The sequence below is a fragment of the Enhydra lutris genome, unplaced genomic scaffold, assembly GCF_002288905.1.
Source record: "Enhydra lutris kenyoni isolate GAN:26980312 unplaced genomic scaffold, ASM228890v2 scaffoldscaffold62, whole genome shotgun sequence".
In the NCBI taxonomy this organism is placed as follows: Eukaryota; Metazoa; Chordata; class Mammalia; order Carnivora; family Mustelidae; genus Enhydra; species Enhydra lutris.
Window position 1 is genome coordinate 14,511,694 of NW_019154146.1, and position 23,243 is coordinate 14,534,936.

General features: G+C 34.8%; 1 protein-coding gene across 1 annotated transcript; it reads right to left on the minus strand.

Annotated features, from left to right (window-relative positions):
- Positions 1-1,146: 1,146 nt before the first annotated feature.
- On the minus strand, positions 1,147-23,243 carry LOC111158738 (MYC target 1). Its single transcript, XM_022520973.1, is given in 3 exon segments — positions 1,147-2,284; positions 23,044-23,140; positions 23,142-23,243. Coding segments are annotated over 3 exon segments (711 nt in total). The 3' UTR covers positions 1,147-1,772.

Sequence of the window (23,243 nt, forward strand, 5' to 3'; positions counted from 1 at the left end):
CTTTCTTTCTTTCTTTCTTTCTTTCTGTTACATTAGAGAGCATCAATCTATAGGCATCATTAGGAATACTTGTCCTTGAGGAACAATGGAAAATATATGCTAAATACAAATATTAAAGAAAATGCTATACACAATCTCTCACTACGTAGAAATTATTACATTCTTGAGCCATATATAGACGCAATATCTGTGAGCACTGCATTACAGAAACCAAAATGAGAGTACATTTTTCTTCACTAGAAATTCCAATGTTCAGAGATAAAAACGAACAGCAAAATAAGCTAGCTAGTCACTATATCAGCTATGAACCACAGGCCTTTTGAATAATACTGCAGTGAATGCATGTCCTTAAGTGAAAAGGGGTAGCCACAGGCATTTGCCACTGAAGCTCTCTGGTACCCATATTTGGGAATGTACCTTTCTTTATGAGGGTGGCTTTCTGTGGAAGCAGACTCATTAAGTAACTGTCTGCACCAAGGACCATATGACATGGTGTAATCATTGTACAAAGACTGTTCATAGGATCTGAGGTTGAAATTCATAAGAATGCACACAAGGGATGATGCCTGATGAGTCGATCCAGGAAGGAGAATTCTTCATGGCTATAACATGTATTTCATGACAGACTCTCTCCCTACAGACCATTATTTGTTTGCTTGTAAAGTTCCAGGAGAAAGTCCCTAGATAAAGTGCTTTCCCAATTGCTAGATTTAGATCTAAGAAATACAATTTATCCCTTAGGAAAAATGTGAGCTCAGTGTTGAAGTTTGTTTTTAGGTCAATGAATTGGATTTGCTGTTGTTTTCCTAACAACATAACTGCAACAGTGAAGAAAAGTTAACACCTTTCAGTAAACCCATGGATTTTGCCTCAGTGATGTAGGTAGCAATTCTTGGGAAAGGCACGAAGAGTCTGGGAGCAAAATAAGTGTCAAAACTGAAGTGTTCTGGGGCGCCTGAGTGGCTCAGCAGGTTAAGCCTCTGCCTTCAGCTCAGGTCATGATCTCAGGGTCCTGGAACTGAGCCCCGCATCAGGCTCTCTGCTCAGCAGGGAGCCTGCTTCTCCCTCTCTCTGCCTGCCTCTCTGCCTACTTGTGATCTCTCTCTCTCTCTCTGTCAAATTAAAAAACAAACAAACAAACAAGTGTTCTATAACAGCCACAGAGATTCCCTTTCTTTGCTTGGTCCCCACACCTCTCAAAAATGAGTGCCATGAAGAAACTTTAAAATCTCTGTTTTGTCATTTTTATGCTCATATAATCCATTAAAAATCCAGGTTTGTCAGATGATTCATATCATTCTAAAGACAGTAAAATTAGAATTCCTTAGGTTTATTTTTAAAAAGTGACCTAGTGATTTTTTTCCCTTTATAGTCACATCGGGCAGTGAATGAGGATTGTAAACCACAAATATCTGGTTTTAATTATTTTAGTCTAAAATATATATATGTGTGTGTATACATACACATATATATTCTGTATCACAGCTGAGTCTTAGGTAAGAATCACTGTCTTTAATAACCTTCGTGTTGAGTACAAAATACATAAATAGATAACTATTTGGAAAATATTACTATTTTATGAGTCACAAGGAAGGAAAACACGTATTCAAAGAAACTATGATTTACATCGTAATGTCCAACTTATGGAGCATTAACTCAGCTTGGCAACTCGTTAGCTGTTTGGGCCACGCCCTCAAAATCCCGTTTAGCCTGGTTGTAATTTTGTGTCAGTAAAAGGCAAGTAAAGGAAGAAACAAACAAAAGCACGGTCCTCAGGAATCTGGGAACGCCTTTATAATTGACTCATAGGCAGGTGGAGGCGGGGTGGAAAAGCCCATTCGAAGACTGTGACTGGACCAGTGGAAATCAGGGCGGCCCAGACTGTGCGAAGTGCTGATGGCGGGAACCGTGCTGCGGGAGGGCAGAGTCATCAGCTGACTGTCCGTTTCCACTGGAAGTGGGGGACTTTGCAGAAAGGGATGGAAAGTGGAAGCCCGGAAGCTTGATTTTCTTGGAAAGGAATTTGCTTGTTCCAGGGAAGCTTGTCGCTGGAAGGTGAGACTGGCCAGGCTGAGATTACTCCGCCGTTCACAGCCACTGTGGCGGTAAAATCCAGTTCTGCTGAGGCCGTGGTGGTACGAAGACCTTGATCGTCGACTGGAGCTCCACTGTGAGATGGGGGCGCTGGCTCTTCTTCGAGACAAACAAACAAACAGAGCCCAGATAAATCCTGCGATGACGAGCACAATTGCAATGGACACTGTGAAGGACGTTATGACATCCTCTGAAACAAACAAGCAAAAAAAAAAAAAAAAAAATCAAATAGGTAATTTAATTTGTAAATAGGCGTTCAATGAAAAACACAAGGCAAAACACAAATAGTAACTTTGGAACGTGTCATCAACTGAAACATTCTGAATTAGGGAAATAAAAGACAGTACTAGATGCATATGAATATCAGCTGATATGTTTTCATTTTTTAAAGCAAAATGATATAAAATGACATGTTTAGTAGAAGCATTCCCGTTGCTTATTCTATTTTCTCACCTAAAGAAATAAATAATAAAAATAGTCTTTTCTTTAAAGGCTGTTCTTTAGTTCATACATTTTTATAAGGCTGCAAATACAGTCCAAAGATTATTTCCTTTTGAGTTACAGCGGTAACAATGCGGCAGAAATTGATAAAAGATTTTGTAGTCAAATTGGACTTTGCTTTTTCCTGTATGCTTTCATCGACCCCAGTGATGTCTTCCACCTGCGGGCTTCATGATGTCTCACTTCCTGTCCTCCTTCTGAGAAGGAAGTGATGAGCTAGAACCATCTGGTTGGCTGACTGATTTATGTTTGATTTCCTGAGCTCCGGGACTGTACCCTGTATTTCTGACTCACTGATGACATGACCTATGCAGACTCCTGTGCTCTTTCTTGGACCACCAGTTCCGGGTCATGCTGCTGTCATGCTCTCATTGTGCTAACGAAATTTTTATCTCCTGAATCCATAGAATCTCTGCTATACATCAGTATCCTTCAATTCACAGAACTTGTACTTGTCCAGATTTCCTGTTCAGGGGCAGGGGAGTTGTTTTTCCAAAATGGAAATTCTACCTTACTGCTTCTTGTGAACTGAAAGCATATTTTTGAGAAAAGCTTCATAGCAGAGCCACTGCTCTGAATGTAAAGAAACTCTGGATGTTAGAAAACCCCTTCAGCCTTATCATTCACCACATTTCCCTACCCTCCACTCCATGATCTAACCCACTATCCCAAAGCCTGCCTTTTTCTCTGAAGCTCGGTCCTTTTCCACTTATTTTTCTTTCTGCCTAGACATGAGTTTTAAATTTCTTTCTGAAGGGGTGACTGGGTGGCTCAGTGGGTTAAGCCTCTGCCATCGGCTCAGGTCATGATCCCAGGGTCCTGGGATCGAGCCCCGCATCGGGCTCTCTGCTCAGCAGGGAGCCTGCTTCCCCCTCTCTCTCTGCCTGCCTCTCTGCCTACTCGTGATCTCTCTCTCTGTGTGTCAAATAAATAAATACAATCTTTAAAAATAAATAAATAAATAAATTTCTGAAAAACCTATTTTTCAAGATTCATTTCAAGTACTGCTTTTTGGATAAAGACTCAAGTTTCTGTCTTCTGTCTTCTAGTTACTGTTAAGAGGGAAGCTGTCTTATCTAGTTGCTCATCTAGGGATTCTGCACGGAGATGACCATGGACTGGAAATTAGCTAAGGCGGGTTTTGAGAGTGTGAAAACAAGAGAAGGGATACAAGTGCTTTGAAGTTCCTCCCATCAGGAGGTAGAGTCTATTTCCTACCCCTCAAAGCTGGGCCAGCTTCACCCCTTGCTTTGGCCAGTAGGATGGGATGGACATGAAACTGCAAAATGAAGACTAAGCTTCAAGGGGTCTTTTAGCTTCTGCCCCTGATGTTCTTGGAAGCCCTGTAACTGCCAGACATCTGAACAAGCCCAGCATACTGATGACGAGAGACACATTGGACCAGTTACCACTATTGCCCTGGCCAAGAGCCTGCTACCTCCAAACACATGAAAGGGTCATCCTAGATAACTCAGTTGTTAGTTAACCAAACAACTGACTGTGACCCATGAGGCAAAACCAGTAGAAAACCTATTAAGCTGATCCCAGTCCAAACTCCTGACCCACAGAATTGTGAACTAAATAAATGATATTTTTAAGCTACTACGTTTTGGGGTACATGGTTACCCAGGAAAAGCTAACCAATTCAGAGTTCTCAAGTCAGCTTTATCGCTAACATATAGTGTGATATTTAGGAAATTTGTTTGGACTCCTTAGTTTTTAAATGAGAAAGTTAGATTTTATGAGTACCAAGGGTTTTTTTTTTTCAGTTTTTTGTTGTAATCTAGGGTAATGTATAGAAAATCTGTAATACAGAAATAGCAAAACCAACCAATGTTAATAATAGGGGAGGAAAAGTGAGCCATAATTTTACTTCATATAATTACAGTATAATGTAATTTATGAGGCCAAACAATCATACATAAGAAAAATCATTGCTCCTTAATATTAGTATATATTTGGTGTTCCTACACTTTATATTGTCACGTTTATCTCCTGTGTCCAGACTATGTATGTTTTGTTCTACTTTCACAAATACTTATATCAAATTCCTCTGAAACAGTTGATTATATCAAATCTAAACAATAAATTTTTTACAATAGGGAGATGACTTCCTAATTACAAGATGACTTATAACAGCTCTCCTAAACCAATTACTGTCCTTCCAAAATGTGTCTCATAAAAATAATATTGACTCAGCCTTCAAATGCAACCTCTTGCAACAGGCTTTATCTGGAAAAAGCAAATAAAGAATAAATACAGTCAGAAACTAAAATCAGACTTATTGGTTACATAGTAACATTCAAATTTAACTTGTAACTATCAGTGCTCCAAATATTTGGAAACTAAAAAGGAAGTTGTAGGAATTTTGGATTGCCAAGACAATGTCAACCATGTAAATCAGGATTTCCCAAAATTTCTTCTGAAAACAAGATGCATGAATAGAACTATACAAAACTCAGGTCTTCAGCATAATTAGAAGACAAAGAACATCCAAATTTCAAGTTACCTAGAAAGTAAACTGATAAAACAGGTACCAGTATATTCTCCCCCATGCTTCTACCTCAAGTATTCACTGAGAGGAATGACAATTTCAGAAAAAGTGTGAATATAATGAAAACATATTCTGTTCTCTGAAGGCAACAACTATAGTAAAGTGACTTATAGATGTACACAGGAACATGAGGAAGCAGGCTTGGAAAGTAATCCTTCCCTGAGGAAGAAGAGGATAAAGTGTGCAGTCAAAAGATTACATCATGTAGGATTCCATTTACAGGAAATGTCCAGAATGAGGAAAACTATGGCAAAAGCAGATTAGTGATTGCCTAGGGCAGGTGGGTGGGATGGAAGGGAATGGGAGGGTTTGCTAACAGCCAGAGGTTTCCTTTTGAAGGATAAGATGTTCTCAAATTAGATGGGTGTGATGGTCACATAACTCTGTGACTATAAAAAAACATTTAATCATACCCTTTAAATGGGTGAGTTACATAAGATGCGCGAATTATGTCTCAATAAAGGCGAATTATGTCTCAATAAAAATAAATTGTTTTTCTGTTAAAAACAGAAAAAGAAAAGGAGAGGTGCTTTTTGAAAACCACATAATGAAGAAGAGAAGAGGGGAACATGAAGGGAAAATTTAGGATCTTTCAAGATTAAAAAAAAAAATTAGGAAAAAAGGACACATAATTCCTCCCCACCTCCATCCTTTAAAAATAAAAGTCCACTAATAAAAACATACCCTGCTGCACTGAGGAAAGAAGGAACCTGAATGATTCCTGGGACTTTGACATGGGCAGGCGAGAGTGGATACTAGTATCATTCATCCAAACCGGGAAGAAATGTCAGGTTATGGAACAAGGCGAAGTTGGTATTGGAAGATGCTAAACTTGAATGCCCTTGAGATACTCATTTGGAATTAGGGTTACATAAATATGGAGCTTAAAGAGAAGCAGAATTGGGACTCTCCGTGCTGCAGGAGACTTGCCGCCATCCATGGAAAGCACTTTGATGAGAAGTAAGAGTGCATTTATAGAAGTGAGTTGAGAATAGACTTCCAGGAAAATCACAGTTTAACAGGTGGCAGAAGTAAAAAAGGAAACAAAGAAGGACAAATTTGGGAGGTTTGAGGACACAAAAAAATATGCTAGCGCTGAATCAAAGAAGAGAATTTTAGGTCTAAGTAATTACTGGCTACATGCCCCGGAGACATTTATCTATTCATTTGTTTAACATATAAAGCACCCACTAGATACCAAGTAATGCTAAGTTTATAGGCAAGTCTTAGCTTTGGTGGAGTTTTCTACATTCTATAAGACTTCTGTATAGTCTTATATAGACTTATATAGATTAATCTGTAAGATAAGAAAAATGTCCTTGAAGCCTGAAGTGAGGGCGCTGTGGGCCACAATGCCCAGAGCAGATTGAGGTCAGATGATGGAAAGTCATGAGTGCCTCTCCAGAAAGTTCAGTCTCTCTAGTCAGGCAAGACAAGCAAAAAAGAGGGTTAAATAAAGTGACCCATTAGGAAGGACAGAATATAGAGCTAGTAGCAATAAATGAGATAGACCCAGGCCCAGAGCAGGGTGAAAACAAGTCTGGACATGCCTGCCATGATTCAGATAGGCAATAATGGTAATGACTTAGTCTGGGAAGTGACAGTAAGAATAGGAAGGGAAAAACTTGGTCATGAGAGACCCAAAGTCAAAAGAATCTAAAAATTATTCCAAAGTATTATACCCTCTAACGCACTAGAAATAAGACATGGTCGGGGGGAGTGGGGTTGTAAACTGAGGTATAGAGGATTTTGCTCCTAAAATCTCAATTATGATGTTATATTCTACAGTAACTTGATAATCAGATTAAATCATAATGTTTTAGGAAGGGTTAAGTATCTGCTCACTTTATGATATTTATATGCCTTTACTACTTTATGTAAGTTTATGAGAGAATAGATTTGCTCAAATTTTTATTTGTATTGTGATCATTAATATTAAATTTCCATTAAGATTTGGTCATTTGTAATGGCTACATAAATTCTATACTTCACTGAAAAATGTTTTAATTGCTATAGAAAATAAATAAAAATCATGAACTACTCAAATATTTCATAGAACTAAGTCCTTCGTCTTCTTTTCAAATGAGTCCAGGCAATTTACAAAATTTGGCACTTTGGTTTAAGAATAGAAACTAATTTTACCTGACTTCGGTGAGTTTTTGGCAATCTTTGTTTCTGTGAGATATATTGCATATAATTTGAATAATTCCTCATTGTGTGTTTTTAAGTGATGAGTCATTCTTGGAAAAGTTTATTTATAATTTATACCCCAGAGAAACCATGAGTTAATTATGATGAGAAACACTTGAATCAAAGAGTCTGAACAAAATCACTCAGAAATGTTATCTTCCTATTTAGAATAATGAATGAATAATAAACTCCGGTTCATCTAGATGTTGTACTTTTGAATAGGAAAATAATGCATTAGGTAGAGACCTAGTAGGTAAACTACAAGTTCCTTCTAAATTTGGACCAAATTTAAAACTCCAGAAAGTTTGAATCAAAGCTTTAGGAAAATTTTGATATTTGGAAGAATATAATTTATATAAATTATATAATATATATATATATATAATTATAACTATATAAATTATATAATTTATATAAATTATATATGGAGTTTTCTACATTCTATAAGAATTTAGAATTTAGAATTCTATATAATTTATATAAAAAATGCAACCCCATTTTTATTTCATTATTTTGTAAAACACTGTAGTATGTTTGGGGTACCTGGGTGGCTCAGTGGGTTAAAGCCTCTGCCTTCAGGTCGTGATCCCAGGTCCTAGTAGGATCAAGCCCCCGCATCAGGCTTTCTGCTCAGCAGGGAGCCTGTTTCCTCCTCTCTAGCTGCCTACCTCTCTACCTATTTGTGATCTCTGTCTGTCAAATAAATAAATAAATAATCTTAATAAAAAATTTAAAAAAACCACTATAGTATGTTTCTAATTTAATTAATTTATAGGTCCCAGGCACTATTTTTCATGTACTATATCACATAATTCCCACGCAACCCCATAATAGAAGTACTTTATTTCTTAAGCTCATTGTCAGAAAAAGTAATCTAAAATGAAAGTGAAGAATTTAAAATGCATTAAATATATATCCATTTATACCAGTTTTTTTTTTTTTAAGATTTTATTTATTTATTTATTTGAGAGAGAGCGAGCATGAGCAGGGGGAGGGACAGAGAGACAAACCCGTCCCTGCTGAGAGGGGACCCCAACACAGGGCTTAATCCCAGGATCCTGAGATTGTGACCTGAGCCAGAAGTCTGAGGCTTAACTGACAGAGCCACCCAGGCACCCCAATTCGATACTAGATTTGGTAACCCGTTATAAACAGAAATATATGGGGAAATTGTGCTAAAGCAGTATTATGCATTCTCTACATATATTCTCCAGGATCAACAGCCTCTACTGGAGAATTTTAAATATAAACTTCAGATACAGAATTACAGGTAAAGGTTTGCAGCAAAAACTAACTCTTAGAAATGTCTTCACTCTGAATCCCAATTTTAATGATATTGAAATAGTGTCTAAGGTTTATGTGGTAGAACTAAGTTAATTTTAATAACTGAATACTGACAACTAGCACTGATCAGGGGACTATTGCTTTTACTTATGTATGTCGTAAAATGAGAAGACAAATACTCGTTTGCAAAGTATATGCCGCTGCTTTTATGTATAAAGCAATGTAAACACTAGAGTCTGATTGAGACTTCTAAATATCTCAGGATATAAGCAGACATAACATATGATATTAAAGAGATACATTCACTTCATTTCAACTAAATGGAGATAAAACTAGAATCTTGAAAGAGAAAATAGATTCAGTTATCCAGTAAAGAAGCATTTAAGGGTTCCAGGAGTTTCTATGCAAGGTCTCAGTGTTTGTACCCTTTGAGATTCTCTCTGTCTCTCTTAACAAATAAAATGTTCCTAACGGTTTCTCTTTACTGAAAAATAGCATAAGGTTCTGTTTCAAGAAAAAAAAAATTAGAAACTTTTAAAATGTAGATTCAAAGTAAAATAATGTCTTCTCTATTAAATTGAGAAAATTAGCAAAGACAACCAAAAAACATGGAGTAAGAAATAGATTTACGTGCCAGGTGACTGTTTGATTTCCAAAATACATTATTCTGACATAAGAAAACAAGAGTAACATTTAAACTCCAGTATACCAGTGGCTAAAGAATATGTTCAACCATCAAAACCTTCTTAAGTGAAAAATTTCAGTTTTGTGAGTAAAAGGCTTATTTTGGTGACACACTAGAACTAGAACAGTATTTCTAAGAGAGCAATTTGACAAGAAATCTATTTTAAATGATGATTCTTTATGGCTTAATAATATTTATATATAGTATTATAATATTTATGATATTTAACATATTAATGTTAAATAACATATAATAATATAAATAATATAACATATAAATAATAACATATGATATTTATAATATTTAACATGCTAGAGCTATCATCTGTGCCATCATATAGAGTATCACTAAATATATTTAATAAAATATTAAATATAGCATTTGACATGGTAGAGCTATATTATCTATAACATTCAAGATACTATAATATTAAATATAAGAAAGCAATCTAAATTTGGGGAAATGGTAGGCAGGATAGGTAATAATGACTCAAAATACCATATTACTATTTTAAGTAGACTATCTAGAGTTATACAGATATCTGAAAAAGATTAAATAATAAATTTTAAATATACATGACAATCATGAGAACACTACATATACATCAATAATAAATGAGTTACATTTTCAATGGATATAAAATAAGATAAGATAGAGTTTACAGAACTTATAAAAATAACATTAAAAAAACCATACTCCTTTTGATATGGATTTGCTTAATTTTCATTGTTCAGTTGAGTGCATGTACTTCCTAAACCATAAAGTCAGTCAGATCTCTGTTTAGAAATTATCGTACTAATTCTCATGCCATTGCTCTATGTGCAGAATTTTTTAATAGTTACAAATGTTAATAATGACGTGAGTCTCTAAGACTTGCTGAACTACTGGTAAAAAGCTTGTCTTGTTAAGCTCCTTTAAATATCAAAACTGCAAAAACAAGTGTAGAAATACAGAAAAGCAATCAGAAAGAAATGCCAAGTCATGTGTTTTTTAAATTTTTTATTAACTTTAATTAACATACAGTGTTATATTAGTTTCAGGTGTACAGTGTAATGATTGAACAATTCTATACATTTCTCGGTCCTCATCAAGGTAAGTATCTTCTTAATACCCTTTATCTATTGGAACCATAATTTTAGTATAGCCTGTTTCAGAACGGTCTTTCATAGGCATTTTTTAAAATTTAACTGGAGTTAATAATTTTTCTGAATCGAACTAGAATCCAGAAAATATATAATGAAAACAGAATCTATTGGCCCTACAGCTTTAAATTTTCATATATATAATTCCATTCTGGCAGATTTTGGTAATAAATTTCGGAAGTCTTTTTTTCTTTTTTTTTTTAAGATTTTATTTATTTATCTGACAGAGATCACAAGTAGGCAGAAAGGCAGGCAGAGAAAGAGAAAGGGAAGCAGGCTCCCTGCTGAGCAGAGAGCCCAATGTGGGGCTTGATCCCAGGACCCTGAGATCAAGATCTGAGCCCCAGGACCCTGAGATCATGATCTGAGCTGAAGGCAGAGGCTTTAACCCACTGAGCCACCCAGGTGCCCCTGGAAGCCTTTTTTTCTAAAGGTACTATTAAAAAAATGTATCTGAAAAATACAATGGTTCAGATATTTTTCTTAAAGCACATTTTGCCTTCTTATTTATCAATAATCTTAGGGGAGGAAAAGTGAGCCATAATTTTACTTCATATAACTACAATATAATGCAATTTATGAGACCAAAACAATTATGCTTAAAAATTCAGGTCTAAAAATTCAGGTCTTCCTTTGAAGGCAAAAGGAACAAATTTTAACATCAGTAAGGTAAGTCATATAAATTAGGTATCCTTATCCTGATTTGTAACGTGTGTCTATACAAATAACAAAGGGCTGGTACCTAAATCTTCAATGAATAATAACTCTTTCTACTAATAGTTGTATAACGTACTCAAGTCATTTGACCCTTCCTGACCTAATAATAATGGCCACTATAGCATCTTTCAATTCCAAGATTCTAATATTGAATCTGGCTTTCAGGACGTCAAATCAATGCTTCAGAGGCTGTTCATAGTATTAAAATTTAGTAGAGGTCACCATCTAGTGGTCTTTTATTGAACTGTTCCAGTATCTGAAAAGTGATTTTATCAGTGTCAACAGAATGGAACACTGATCAATTCATAAAACCTTTTGCAATTGTAAGAATTAGAAGCTCTGTTAATACTAAAGCAAGCTCTGCTGTTCTTGGTACTGTAGAGTAATAGGAGGATGGTTCATGCAATAAGAAGAATTTTACAAAAATATTTTTAAAGAGAATAACAATTTGACAATAATATTTTAGAGAATAACATAATAGAAAACTCAATTAATTATAATAAAGTAAACAAAAACTAAGTATTTTCTATGTGTAGCTTATCTGCCAGTAAATCCCATTTGGTTTTTTCCTACAAAATATGCAGTATTCAACTCCTCTTATCTACTCTGTTATCTCCCTAGTTCAAGTGACCACCACCTCTGAACTGAAATATTCAGACCGTCTATCTGGTCTTCCTGCTTTTATAATCGCCTTCAGCCCCCAGAAACACTCTATTCTTAATACAGTAGCCAGACTGAACCTTTGAAAATGTAAGTCAAATCACATCAGTTTTTTCTCCACTTCTCCCAGGGCAAAAGCAAACTTCTTTTTTTTTTTTTTTTTAAAGATTTTATTTATTTATTTGTCAGAGAGAGAGAGGGAGAGAGCAAGCACAGGCAGACAGAATGGCAGGCAGAGGCAGAGGGAGAAGCAGGCTCCCTGATGAGCAAGGAACCCTATGGGGGACTCGATCCCAGGACGCTGGGATCATGACCCGAGCTGAAGGCAGCTGCTTAACCAACTGAGCCACCCAGGCATCCCCAAAAGCAAACTTCTAAAAATGTTCTTTAAGCTCCAGATGGACCTTTTCTCAATTATCTGTGCTCATTTTTTACTCTTCCTCTGTCTTTGCCCCATCCACACCATTCTTAAATACACTGGATGTGTTCCTGACCTAAGGCTTTGACCAGTAATAATCTATTCCTGAAATTCCCTGGCTATCTCCATGGCTAACTTCAAGTTTTCATTCAGAAGTTGCTTTCTTATTTAGGCCTACCCTGATCACCCTATTTAAAATTTCATCTTGTCCCACCTCTGATGCCTAATGTGCACTCTTGGCTTTCCTTTTCCTTCAAGATTAATAGAAACTAGACTCATATACTCTTTTTTAGAAGTAAATAAAATAGGTAAGTGTCATGGGCTATAAAAGTGTCATTACAAATGAAAAATAACATAACTTACATCGAGAATGGTTAGAAAAAGCTTGATGAAAGAAATGAGATTTGAGTTGTTTTTTGTGCATGACTGTGGGTCAAATAAACAAAAGAAGATTTGTAAGTGGTTTGACTAAGGGCATAGAGTATAAGCCATATTCGGAATATAATTAGTCAACACTGTTACTAGAGTACAAAGTAAATTCAAAAGGAAGACTGTAGCATACCTTTTTTTATATATGATTAATTAATCTATAGAAAAACACTGAGAATAGTTCAAAGATAAATATTAAAAATATATATTTTTAAAATCTGTTTGAAGCCCTCAAAGACCTGCCAAAACTGCTAACTCAAAAGAACAAATTCCACGAGAAAAAAAAACTCATGTGACAATAATCTATAAAGAGAGGCAAAAAATCTGAGTAGAATTCTATGCAATTTAAGTAGATTTGGAAAACAAAAATTGGAGTTAAGAACTGCCAAGGAAGATGGACTCTGGGAACATTCCAGACCCTGAATAGGGCCCCTGCAAAGCTACTCCCTAAGAGTGATAGCAAATAGGAGAAAGAGCAGACCTCACCAAGGTAGAAATGCAAGTACATATCAGATCAGATTAGAATAAAATGAAATGACCCCAACTAACTCCAGAAGAAAAATTAATTCCTTCTAGAAAAAGATAGTCTTATTCAGGGCCTTAAGTTGTTTCTACAATGCCCAAAACAATACTGAGCATAAATAACAAATTACAAGCATTCCAAGAGACCAGATCAAATAAGCAAAAACTAAGAGAACAAGTATACTATAGAAAAATAACTATAAATTATCAAGATATTACAGTTATCAGACACAAATATTAAGATAACTGTGAGTTAATATGTTAAAGAAAATATATAACAAGTTGAAAATTTTCAACAAATAATGGAAACCTATAAAAATAACCAAATAAAAATATCTGATGAAAGTCAGAAGATATTTTAACTGAATTATATTAAAAATATGAAATATCAAAACATGTGAAATACACCAAAAGCTGTGTGTAGAGGAAAATGTGTAGCTTTAGAGGCATACACTTAAAAAGAAGAAAGGCTGAAAAATCAATGATATAAGCTTCTATACCAAGAAGCTAACAAAAACAGCTAAATCAAACACAAGTAAAATGGAATACAGTAAATAATTAAAAGAAAGCAGAATGTAATGACATAGAACAAAGGAAAAAGGAAAGAGAAAAGAGGCAGAATTATCGAAACCAAATGTGGTTTCCATGAAAAAGAAAATCTAATAAAAAATTGATTAACTACTGGTAGGAATGAGCAAGATAGGAAGCGGGGAGAAGGAGGGAGGGAGAGTGAATTACCAATATCAGAAATTAAGAAGATGGTATTAGAACAGATTATGTAGACAGTGAAAACACATGAAGAGAGGATTCCAAGTTGGCTTTTATGGACTGATTTTCCAGGTACAAGGACTAAGCACTGGAAACAACAATGCTTTCCTCCCCCTCAAAAAAATCCTACCTAAAGGCAATGAATAAATGACCAAAGTAGCTGATAGAGAGAAGTTGACGCTTGGAAGATAAGAATACCAAGCAGTAGGCGAATTTCCTAGTTTTCAAAACTTCTAACTAAGGACGGCTTCCAATCTTAATTATGTCAGCAGGTAAAATACCAATAGAAAACCTACAGTATTTCCAGTTTGGAGAAACAGAAGACAGAGATTGTGGCAACCAGAGCTGCTTAAATATGAGAGAGAAAAATCTTAGAAAAGAGAATGCCAAGCAGAGGATCTCAAAAGTTTATTGAAAAACATTTCCCATATTTACAGCTGACTTCAGAACCACATCGCATGTTTCAAATAGCACAGCTAGAGAACATAAAAAAATTAACTGTCCTAATCTGATACCTGAGTGGCCCTCTAAGAGACAGGCTTTATAGGTTTTTGTAGTTTGAGTTCTCAACAAAGTTATTTGCCTGTGAGAACAAACTGGGGGGACAAAAAAACTCTTCAAGGTAATACAGCAGAATCCAAAGGCCCATTCAAAATGTCCATGATACAGTATAAAAGTACTTAACATATGGGGAAACAAGAAAATGTGACCCATTCTTGGGAGAGAAAGTAGTCAACAAAGACATAGCCTAAAATGACCAGATGTTGGAGTTAACAGATAAAAATATTAAACTTGTATATTTAGGATCAATGATATGAAGGAAAGCATTCATAATGAATGAAAAGTGGGAAATATTAGCAGAAAATACAAACTCTATAAAAGAACCAATTGGAGATATTAGGGTGGCTTGGTTCGTTAGGTATCTGCCTTTGGCTTGGGTCATGATCCCAGGGTTCTGGTATGGAGCTCCACATCAGGCTCCCTCTTCAATGGGGAGCCTGTTTCTCCCTCTCTATCTGCCTGCTGCTCTCCCTTCTTGCACTCTCTCTCTCTCTCTCTCCCTCTTTCTCTGAAACAAATAATAAAATCTTAAAAAAAGACAAGAACCAAATGGAACTAAGAATATCAAAACTAAAAAAATTCACTCAATGAATCTAACATTGAATTTAAGATGACAGTGAGAAGAGGAGCACCTGGGTGGCTCAGTCAATCAAACGTCCAACTCTTGATTTCAGTTTGGGCCATGTTCTCGGGGTCATGATATAGAGCCCCAAGTTGGGCTCTGTGCTCAGCAGGGAATCTGCTTGAGATTCTCTCTGTCCCTCTCCTTCTGCCCCTCCCTCAATCATGTGTGCATGTGTGAGTGCGCCCACTCTTTCTCTCTCTCAAAATAAATAAATAAAATCTTTTTAAAAAGATAACAGTGAAATGAGTCAGTAAACTTAAAGATAAAATAATAGAAATTATACAATTTGAAAAATAGAGAAAAAATAATTGGTGGGGGGAACAGAGTCTCAAAGAATTATGAAACAATATAAAAATATTTAAAATATGTGTAATTATAGTACCAAAAGCAAAGAAAAGAGAGAATGAAGATAAAAACTATTCAAAGAAATAAGGCTGAATTTTTTCAAAATTAGTGAAAGAAATTAATTTATAGACTCAAGAGTCTTAGAAATACCAAGCAAGAAAAAAAAATATATATATATATACATTTATATATAGAACCATACATAGTCACGTCATAATCAAATAGCTGAAGATCGAAGATAAACTGAAAGCACCCAAATTAAAAACAACAATGTAATAATGAAATATTACATTCATAAAAACTAATTATTGGACTAACTACTAATCTCTAGTAAGATACAATCATAATTCAAAAGAATTAAAAACTAATCAACCCAGAATTGTGTATTATGGAAATTATTCTTTAAGAATACTGGTGAAATAAAGAATCTTTCAGGTGTAGGAGAAAAAATCATCCTTAGCAGCTCTACATTAAAAGCTTTGTTCAAGGAAATCTTTAGCTTGAAGGGAAATAATACTAATAAAATAGTATCAGTGTAAATTGAAAAGACTATTTTCTTTTATTTTCTTTAAAATACACACACACACACACACACACACACACAGTAGATAGGTGATATCTAGGTAGATTGGACTTGAAAATTTTTAAATCTGCTCAACAAAAGACATGTAAGAAAATAAATAAGCAAGCCACAGACAGGTAGAAAACATTTATAAATATATATCTGACAACTGACTCGTAACCAGAATATGTGAAGGACTTTCACAGTCAGTAATAAAAAGACAAACAAAACAAAACAAAACAAAAAAACAAAGAAAAGGTAAAGAAAGTAAAAATGGGTCAAAGAAATGAACAGACACTTCTTCAAAATAGATATTCAAGATGAATAAGCACAAGAGAAGATGTTAAATGTCAAGAATCAACATTTTTTTTTTCTGTGAAGACCCACGTAGCAAATATTTTAGGCTTTTCAGGTCATACATTATTGAAATTACTCAACTCTGTTGTAGCACAAAACAGCATAAACACATAAACAGATGTCCCAATAAAACTTTATTTATAAAATCAGACAATACATCATATTTGCCTGTAAGTCATACCTTGCCACCCCCTGCTCATCATCATTAGCCATCAGGGAAATACAAACTGATACCACAGTAAGGTAAAACGAAATACTGACCAGAAAAGCTATAACCTAAAGGGTTAAGAATAAAGAAGAGCTATTGGAAAAGATATGAAAAACTGGAATCTTCATTCATTGTTGTAAAAAGTAAATTGCATAACCACTTTGGAAAAAAGGCTTGACAATTTCTTGTAAAATCAAACATACAGCAATGCAATGACCAGCATTTCCACTTCTAGGAAGTTATCAAGAAAAATGAAAACATATATCAACAAGCAACTTTTACAGGAATATCTCTGTTACAGCTTTATTCTTAGTAGCCAAAAGGGTAAATACTGTATGATTTCATTTATATGAAGTTCTAGAAGAACACGCAAAACTAATCTGTTCTAAAAAAAAAATCAAAATAATGGTTTCCTCTGGGGATGGTGTAGACAGGACTTGACCAGGATGTGAAATTAGGGAATTTGGGGGGTTGGTGATAATATTTACTATGATTGGGGTTTGAGTTACTCAGGTGTGTACATGTTTGTCAAAATTCAGCAAATGTTCATTTATGATCTGTGCACTTCATTATTATTTATTTTACACATTTCATTGTAGGTAAATTTGACCTTAAAGAGAAAAAAAACATAAAAGTATTGAATTCTGATTAATGATATACATGCTGATGTAATTAAGAGGAAATATATGGACATCTCCAATCTGCTTTGAAATATAAACTAATAGATTGGTGAATTAAAAAAGCATTGTAAAAATGCCAGTGATGGAACCTAAGTGGTAGACTTATGGGTATTCACTGCAAAAATCCCTTATGTGTTTCTATATATTTTAACATTTTCATAAGGAAATATTGGAAAAACATATGAGAGAATATCCTGAACAACTTTAAGGCAATATATTTGGAAATGTAAGTGGGAAAATTTTTAGAAAATACAAATTCCATACCAAATGGAAGAATCAATAGAAAATCTGAGTAATCCACTATTGTTGAAGACAGTGACTCCATCATTTAAAATTTTCCTATTAAAAATGCTATGGATAATTATAATGGTGACTTTTCTAAAGCATTTAAACAAAAAACAATGCCAATCTTGCACAACCTATTCCAGATAATAGAAATATAGGAAATACTTCCTAACTTGTCTTTTGAGACCTGCATAGCATTAATACCAAAATGTAACAAAGCTACCAAAAGAAAAGACTATTACAGACAAATTTCTCTTATGAATGTAGATGCAGGAACTCCAAAGTCAGAGTCCTGTACAGGCTTCTAGGCTCATCCTTACTGAATCATTAGCTCTGAGCATGAAGCCCAGTGAGAGATGCATTTTCAATTTTTTCTACATAACTCAGATGCACCAGTTTCATAGAGAAGCATTTATAAACACTTGTTTTTCAAGCTTTCTAGGTAACTGAGTTAAGGGAAATAATTGGTAGGCTGTTAATATGCAATGATGCATACACGTCCAAGAGTTTTAAAAACACAAATTAAAGGCATACATATGAAATATAATAGTAAATAATAGTATTTAGGAGGAGGGAATATAGAGGACACCATTGGGGTGTGTATGTCCAGTTCGTAAGCTCACTCTGTCCCCAGTTTCTATGGAAACATCCTGCTCCCATCTGCTGGGGGTAGACTTTTAAAAGCCAGATTTTTATAGGCTAAGGAATAGAATTTTCAGCTACTAACCAAGGTTTTCTCCCCTTGACACTTGATTCCCCAAGAAATCAATTCACAACCTTTCATCTCTTTGATTACCTTGGAGAGGATCAGTACTGTTAGCAAGCATACATAGAAAAAGAGAAAAACTAATACTTAGAATTTCTAACTGGATTATTAAATATATAGAATAGAGGAATGTTGTTTTCCTGTAATTCACTAGATATTTTGAGAGAGATTAAGAGTGTTTTGTTTTGTTTGTTGGTTGGAGTTTGAAAATGTTGAGTCTAAAGGACTCAAAAATATATCTTTTTACCACAAAGTACAGTATTGGGAAAAATGAACCACAGTCTATGAGTCATGTCCTTGTCAGTATGGGCTGCCATACAAAATACCATAGTCTACATAGCTCAAGCAATAGACACTTGTTTCTCATTGTCCTGGGGACTTGGAAGTCCAAGATCAAGGTGCCAGCAGGGTCTAGGGGCTGGTAAGAGCTTCCTAGCTTGCAGGTGACCCTCTTCTCACTGTGTCCTCATTTACCTTTTCCTCAGTGCACACTCGCAGAGACTGGGAGAGAGAGCAATCTCTCTTCCTTTTTTTCCTCAGGCCACTAAACATATCACGCAGCCCCCATGCTCATGACCTAATTTAAACCTAATTACCTCCCCATCTCCAAATACCATCTGTTGCACTGTCAGGGCTTCAACGTATGGATTTGAAGGGGAATGACACAAACATTCAGTGCATAACAAGTCAATTATCAGAAGCAGTGCAAAAAACTTCTGGAGAGACAAGGAGAAGGGCTATAAAGTATGTGACTAGTAAGGGTTTTGGAGAAGCCATCATCACTCTGTCTCTGCCTGTGATGGATTACAGATTGATTTAGAGAATCCCAGAGAAGCTGGTATCCATTCTTAGCTTTCTGGGGTCCAAATGGGGAAGGTGACAGGCTCCTCTGAGAAACCCTGGGTATCTGATGCGCAAAGTAGAAGTGGGGATGGCAGACATTGGTACATCTGAGTCTAGGGCACCTGATAAACAGCCCAACCTCAAGAGGCTTTTACAACTTGAAGATTATGGGAGAGCATCCAATATTGTTCTGAACCATTGAGACAGATGGACAATTACCTGAATGAAAAGCAGTAGACCAGAGGGGACATAAAGAAAGGAAAAACCATTCCATTAACAAATGTTGCATGGACCACATGAGCCAGATTTTTATGGTAAGAGCCCTCAGCAGTGGAGACAAGGAGGGGAAGGGGGATGTCCTAAAAAAAGATGAGAACTATGTATCAGCAGATGTCAGCAAAGACCAGAACTTGATCAAGAATCAGAGGCCCTCTTCTTCCAATACCCTCCTTAGTATATAACCCCCATCCCCACCCTATGCCCTTTCCAACCTTAGAGAAAAGTCCGAAGGAAAAGGAAAACAGGGAGATCTGAAGTCACAAAATTTAAAATTATTTTGTCAAATCAGGTTAAACTTTTACACTGACATTCAAAACTTTACACAAATCTGCCTCAAGTCATCACCACCAGGAACATGGTGTGTTTTTGCTTCTGCATATTGGCTGATAATATTTCTTCCGAAATCCCTGAAATTGTCCAACTATGTCTTATTTGTATCACTAACACCTAACCCACTGACTAATATATAGTGGGGGTCAGTCAGTGCTTCTGAGTAAACCAATGAACTGGATCCGTAGATAAGTGAATGAGTTAGTTAGTTAATGTAGGGAACATGAATGACTAAAATGCCCTTCCAAGGATTATCTCTCTCTTTCAACCTTATCTGACTTATAGGAACAGGTAAAGCCTCATTTTTTCTTCTAAGAAAGATTTTGGGACCATCTCAGCCATTTTTTTAAACACTCATAACAATTGTTGCCATTTTTGCATATATTGTCTTGCGTTGCTCCATAATAAAGTAGGCATATATTTGTATACATATGGAGATAGAATCTCTAGGAGTGTGATATTCTTGAAGACAGACATAGTTTTGGTAAGAATTAAGTGAGGTGAATGAAGGCAAGCCCCTGAACCAATAATTCCCCCAATTTTTCACAGTGCAAGCCAAGAGGAAAAAAAAAAAAAAAACACATGGTGAGGCAGGAAATTCAACCAAATCTATGTTTTCTTTAGGACTCTAAGTATCAAAAAGATAACCAAGGTTAAGGATACATGTGTATCCTTATTATCTTGTTTCATGAAGGCGAGATGCAGCAAACTTTTATAGGTTTTGGTTCTTGCTGCTTCGGTGGCGAATGTTTATAGAGAAGGGAAATGCATTACAGAAAGCAAAAGTGGGAAACACGGTGGTCTTCGGCTGGGTTGTCAGTCTCAAACCAATTTTTTTGCTCCCTCTTGCACTGATTACTCTAATGCTTGCACACCATTAAGTAAGTTTTAGTGGGTGATTACCATGAAAATGCAAGCTATTATTATTGGTAATAAGCTGGTATCATTATCTTATTTTTCAGCATTTATTAAAGTAAACCAAAAAAATAATCTTATCTGGAAAACTTTTTATACATCTTAAGTGTGTTAAGTTTGAGAAATTTATATGATTCAATGCACAAGTCTTACTTTTCTCAACTACTCTATCATTTTTCTCTAAATTTGAAATGTCAGTCAGACAATTGACTTGGAGTGCAATAAATAGCACATTGTACTCTATAAGGTTTTCAAAATAATGTATTGGTGGAGTCAGTGATCACAACAGATATCCATTTAGATACAAAAAATAAAAATATAAAAAGTCAGCATTTATAGCTTAGGAAATTTTTACATGTGGTATATTTACATTCAGATTTTTACATTTTATGCTTAATATTTTTTACCCCAGAAGAAATAATTAAATCTTTCATATTTTTCCCTAAATCATACCCAATATATCTGCTCAACATATTTGTATTGGTTTTGTTAATGCTTATCAATGTAACACTCCCCTTCCTGGTTTTCAGTATTTCCATCTATTTTCCATTGTATTCACATACTAAGACAAAGAAACAGTAGCAACTGTCTTTGGAACAATGAGTTTTAATTCCTTCTCCAGCACAAATTTTTATATTTAAAAAGAATCCGTTTTCTAGGATTGGCAAATAGACTTCAATTAAGCATTCTCTTATTAATTCAAGTTCATTTTGTAATTATTACCCGTGTTTCAGTCAGTGGCTAATAATTCCTTTTACTCAAGTAAACTTGAAATTTAACTTCAAATGGTCTGGAAAAAAAAATATCTGGCTTTAACAGGTTAATTTCTACAGTAAGAACTACTTTGCTTCTGACTAATTTATACAGTAAAATTTGTAATGATGAATATAGTGTAAACAGACTCTAGCTATGTTCAGTGTGTGTCTGATACATTCACTTTCTCTATAAATGAAGATGTATATGTATATCATATATATAAGGAAGACATACATATATATATATATATGTATGTATCTATATATAAAACAAATATATAAGGAAGACTTACATAATTCTAAGGCATATTGTGTGTTGGTATCTACCTGGAATTACTTATCACCAAAGCTATTCTTTACAATATGCAAACATAACTTACTTTCTTCCTATTTTTTTTTAATAATTAGATTAGGATATTCACTAATATCCCTCCTTTCCAGGCCTGAAGCAAACACAAAGAGTTGATGGTTTAAAAAAAAAAAATGAATTCATTCCCTTCATGCACATTTGTATGATGGCGGACAGCTAGGTGGGGTTGTTAGGGACGGTCAACACTGCTGTTCACTTTCACTGATAGTTTCCACTTGATCTTAGCCAAAAGGCCGAGAAGCGATCACTGATAGTTTCCAAAGCATCCTCACAAATCACAAAAGAAAGTATGAAATAGTTCCCTGAGGGAACTAAAAACTTGTTCTGGACTAATAACTAGGACTATCGATCTCTTCAGAAACTCCACTGTCTCCTTTAAAAAAATTTTTTTCCTAATTTAACTGAAATCTCTCCCTTTATTTTTAAAATTTCCCTGAATCCAAGGATAGTTACCAATTTTACATCTTAGCCCTTCTTCCCTAGCCTTTCCCTTCTTTAGCCTTGAAAAACTAGTTATTTCAACCTCAGCTTTACCTTGCTGTTGATGCCTAACTAACTAGTAGCTGTGTCTGAACTCAGCCAAAAAAATACTTTTATATTACTTCTTTTTCCCCCTGTGATAGTTTTCCTTTTAATATTATACGTGATGTTGTTTCCAGTGAACTTTTTGAACTAAACTTTTTTCTTCGTCTAATTTTCTAAGATTCCTTATTTTATCTGTGTCATCACACTCCTGAAGTATAGATTTTGCTATTTTGATTCACTTTGGAAATTAAAGAGTATAACATTGACAGTGTAAACTAAAGTAACCTCTATTCTTGATTTCATTAATATAATACATATAATTTATAACCTTAAGACAAATAAAAATTAATTTTCCAGCAAAACCCACATTATCATATTCTAAACAATTACTTCCATCTTTTATTTTTCTCATTTTTATTCTCAGTATTTCCTAATTATATTTTTAACATCAGCCAAAATCGTACTTGTTGCCCAGATTCTTCTTGAGTATCTTCATAACCCACTTTAAAGATATTTTACATGAATATACTTATTATAATAAACCTATGAAAACTTAAATAATCAGTTTATGGTAAACAAAATGTCTCAGAGATTTTCAATGTTTTAATAAATTATGCAGTATATTTTCTGCATCCTAACTTTAAATTAAAAACAGTTAAAGAAAATATCTTACCCCAAAAGTTTTCTGGCCATGGACTCCCTAAACTTGTTGTGTTATTAGCCATAATATCCACAAGAAATAGAAGAGACAGAAGAAAAAAAGAAAGAAAGAAAAGCCAGTATGTCCAAAAGAAGCACTTTGATTCTATGTCTTTGTGGTTCAGCAAGAGAAAAATAATTTTCACACAACCCCTCATATACTTGTGTTTGCAT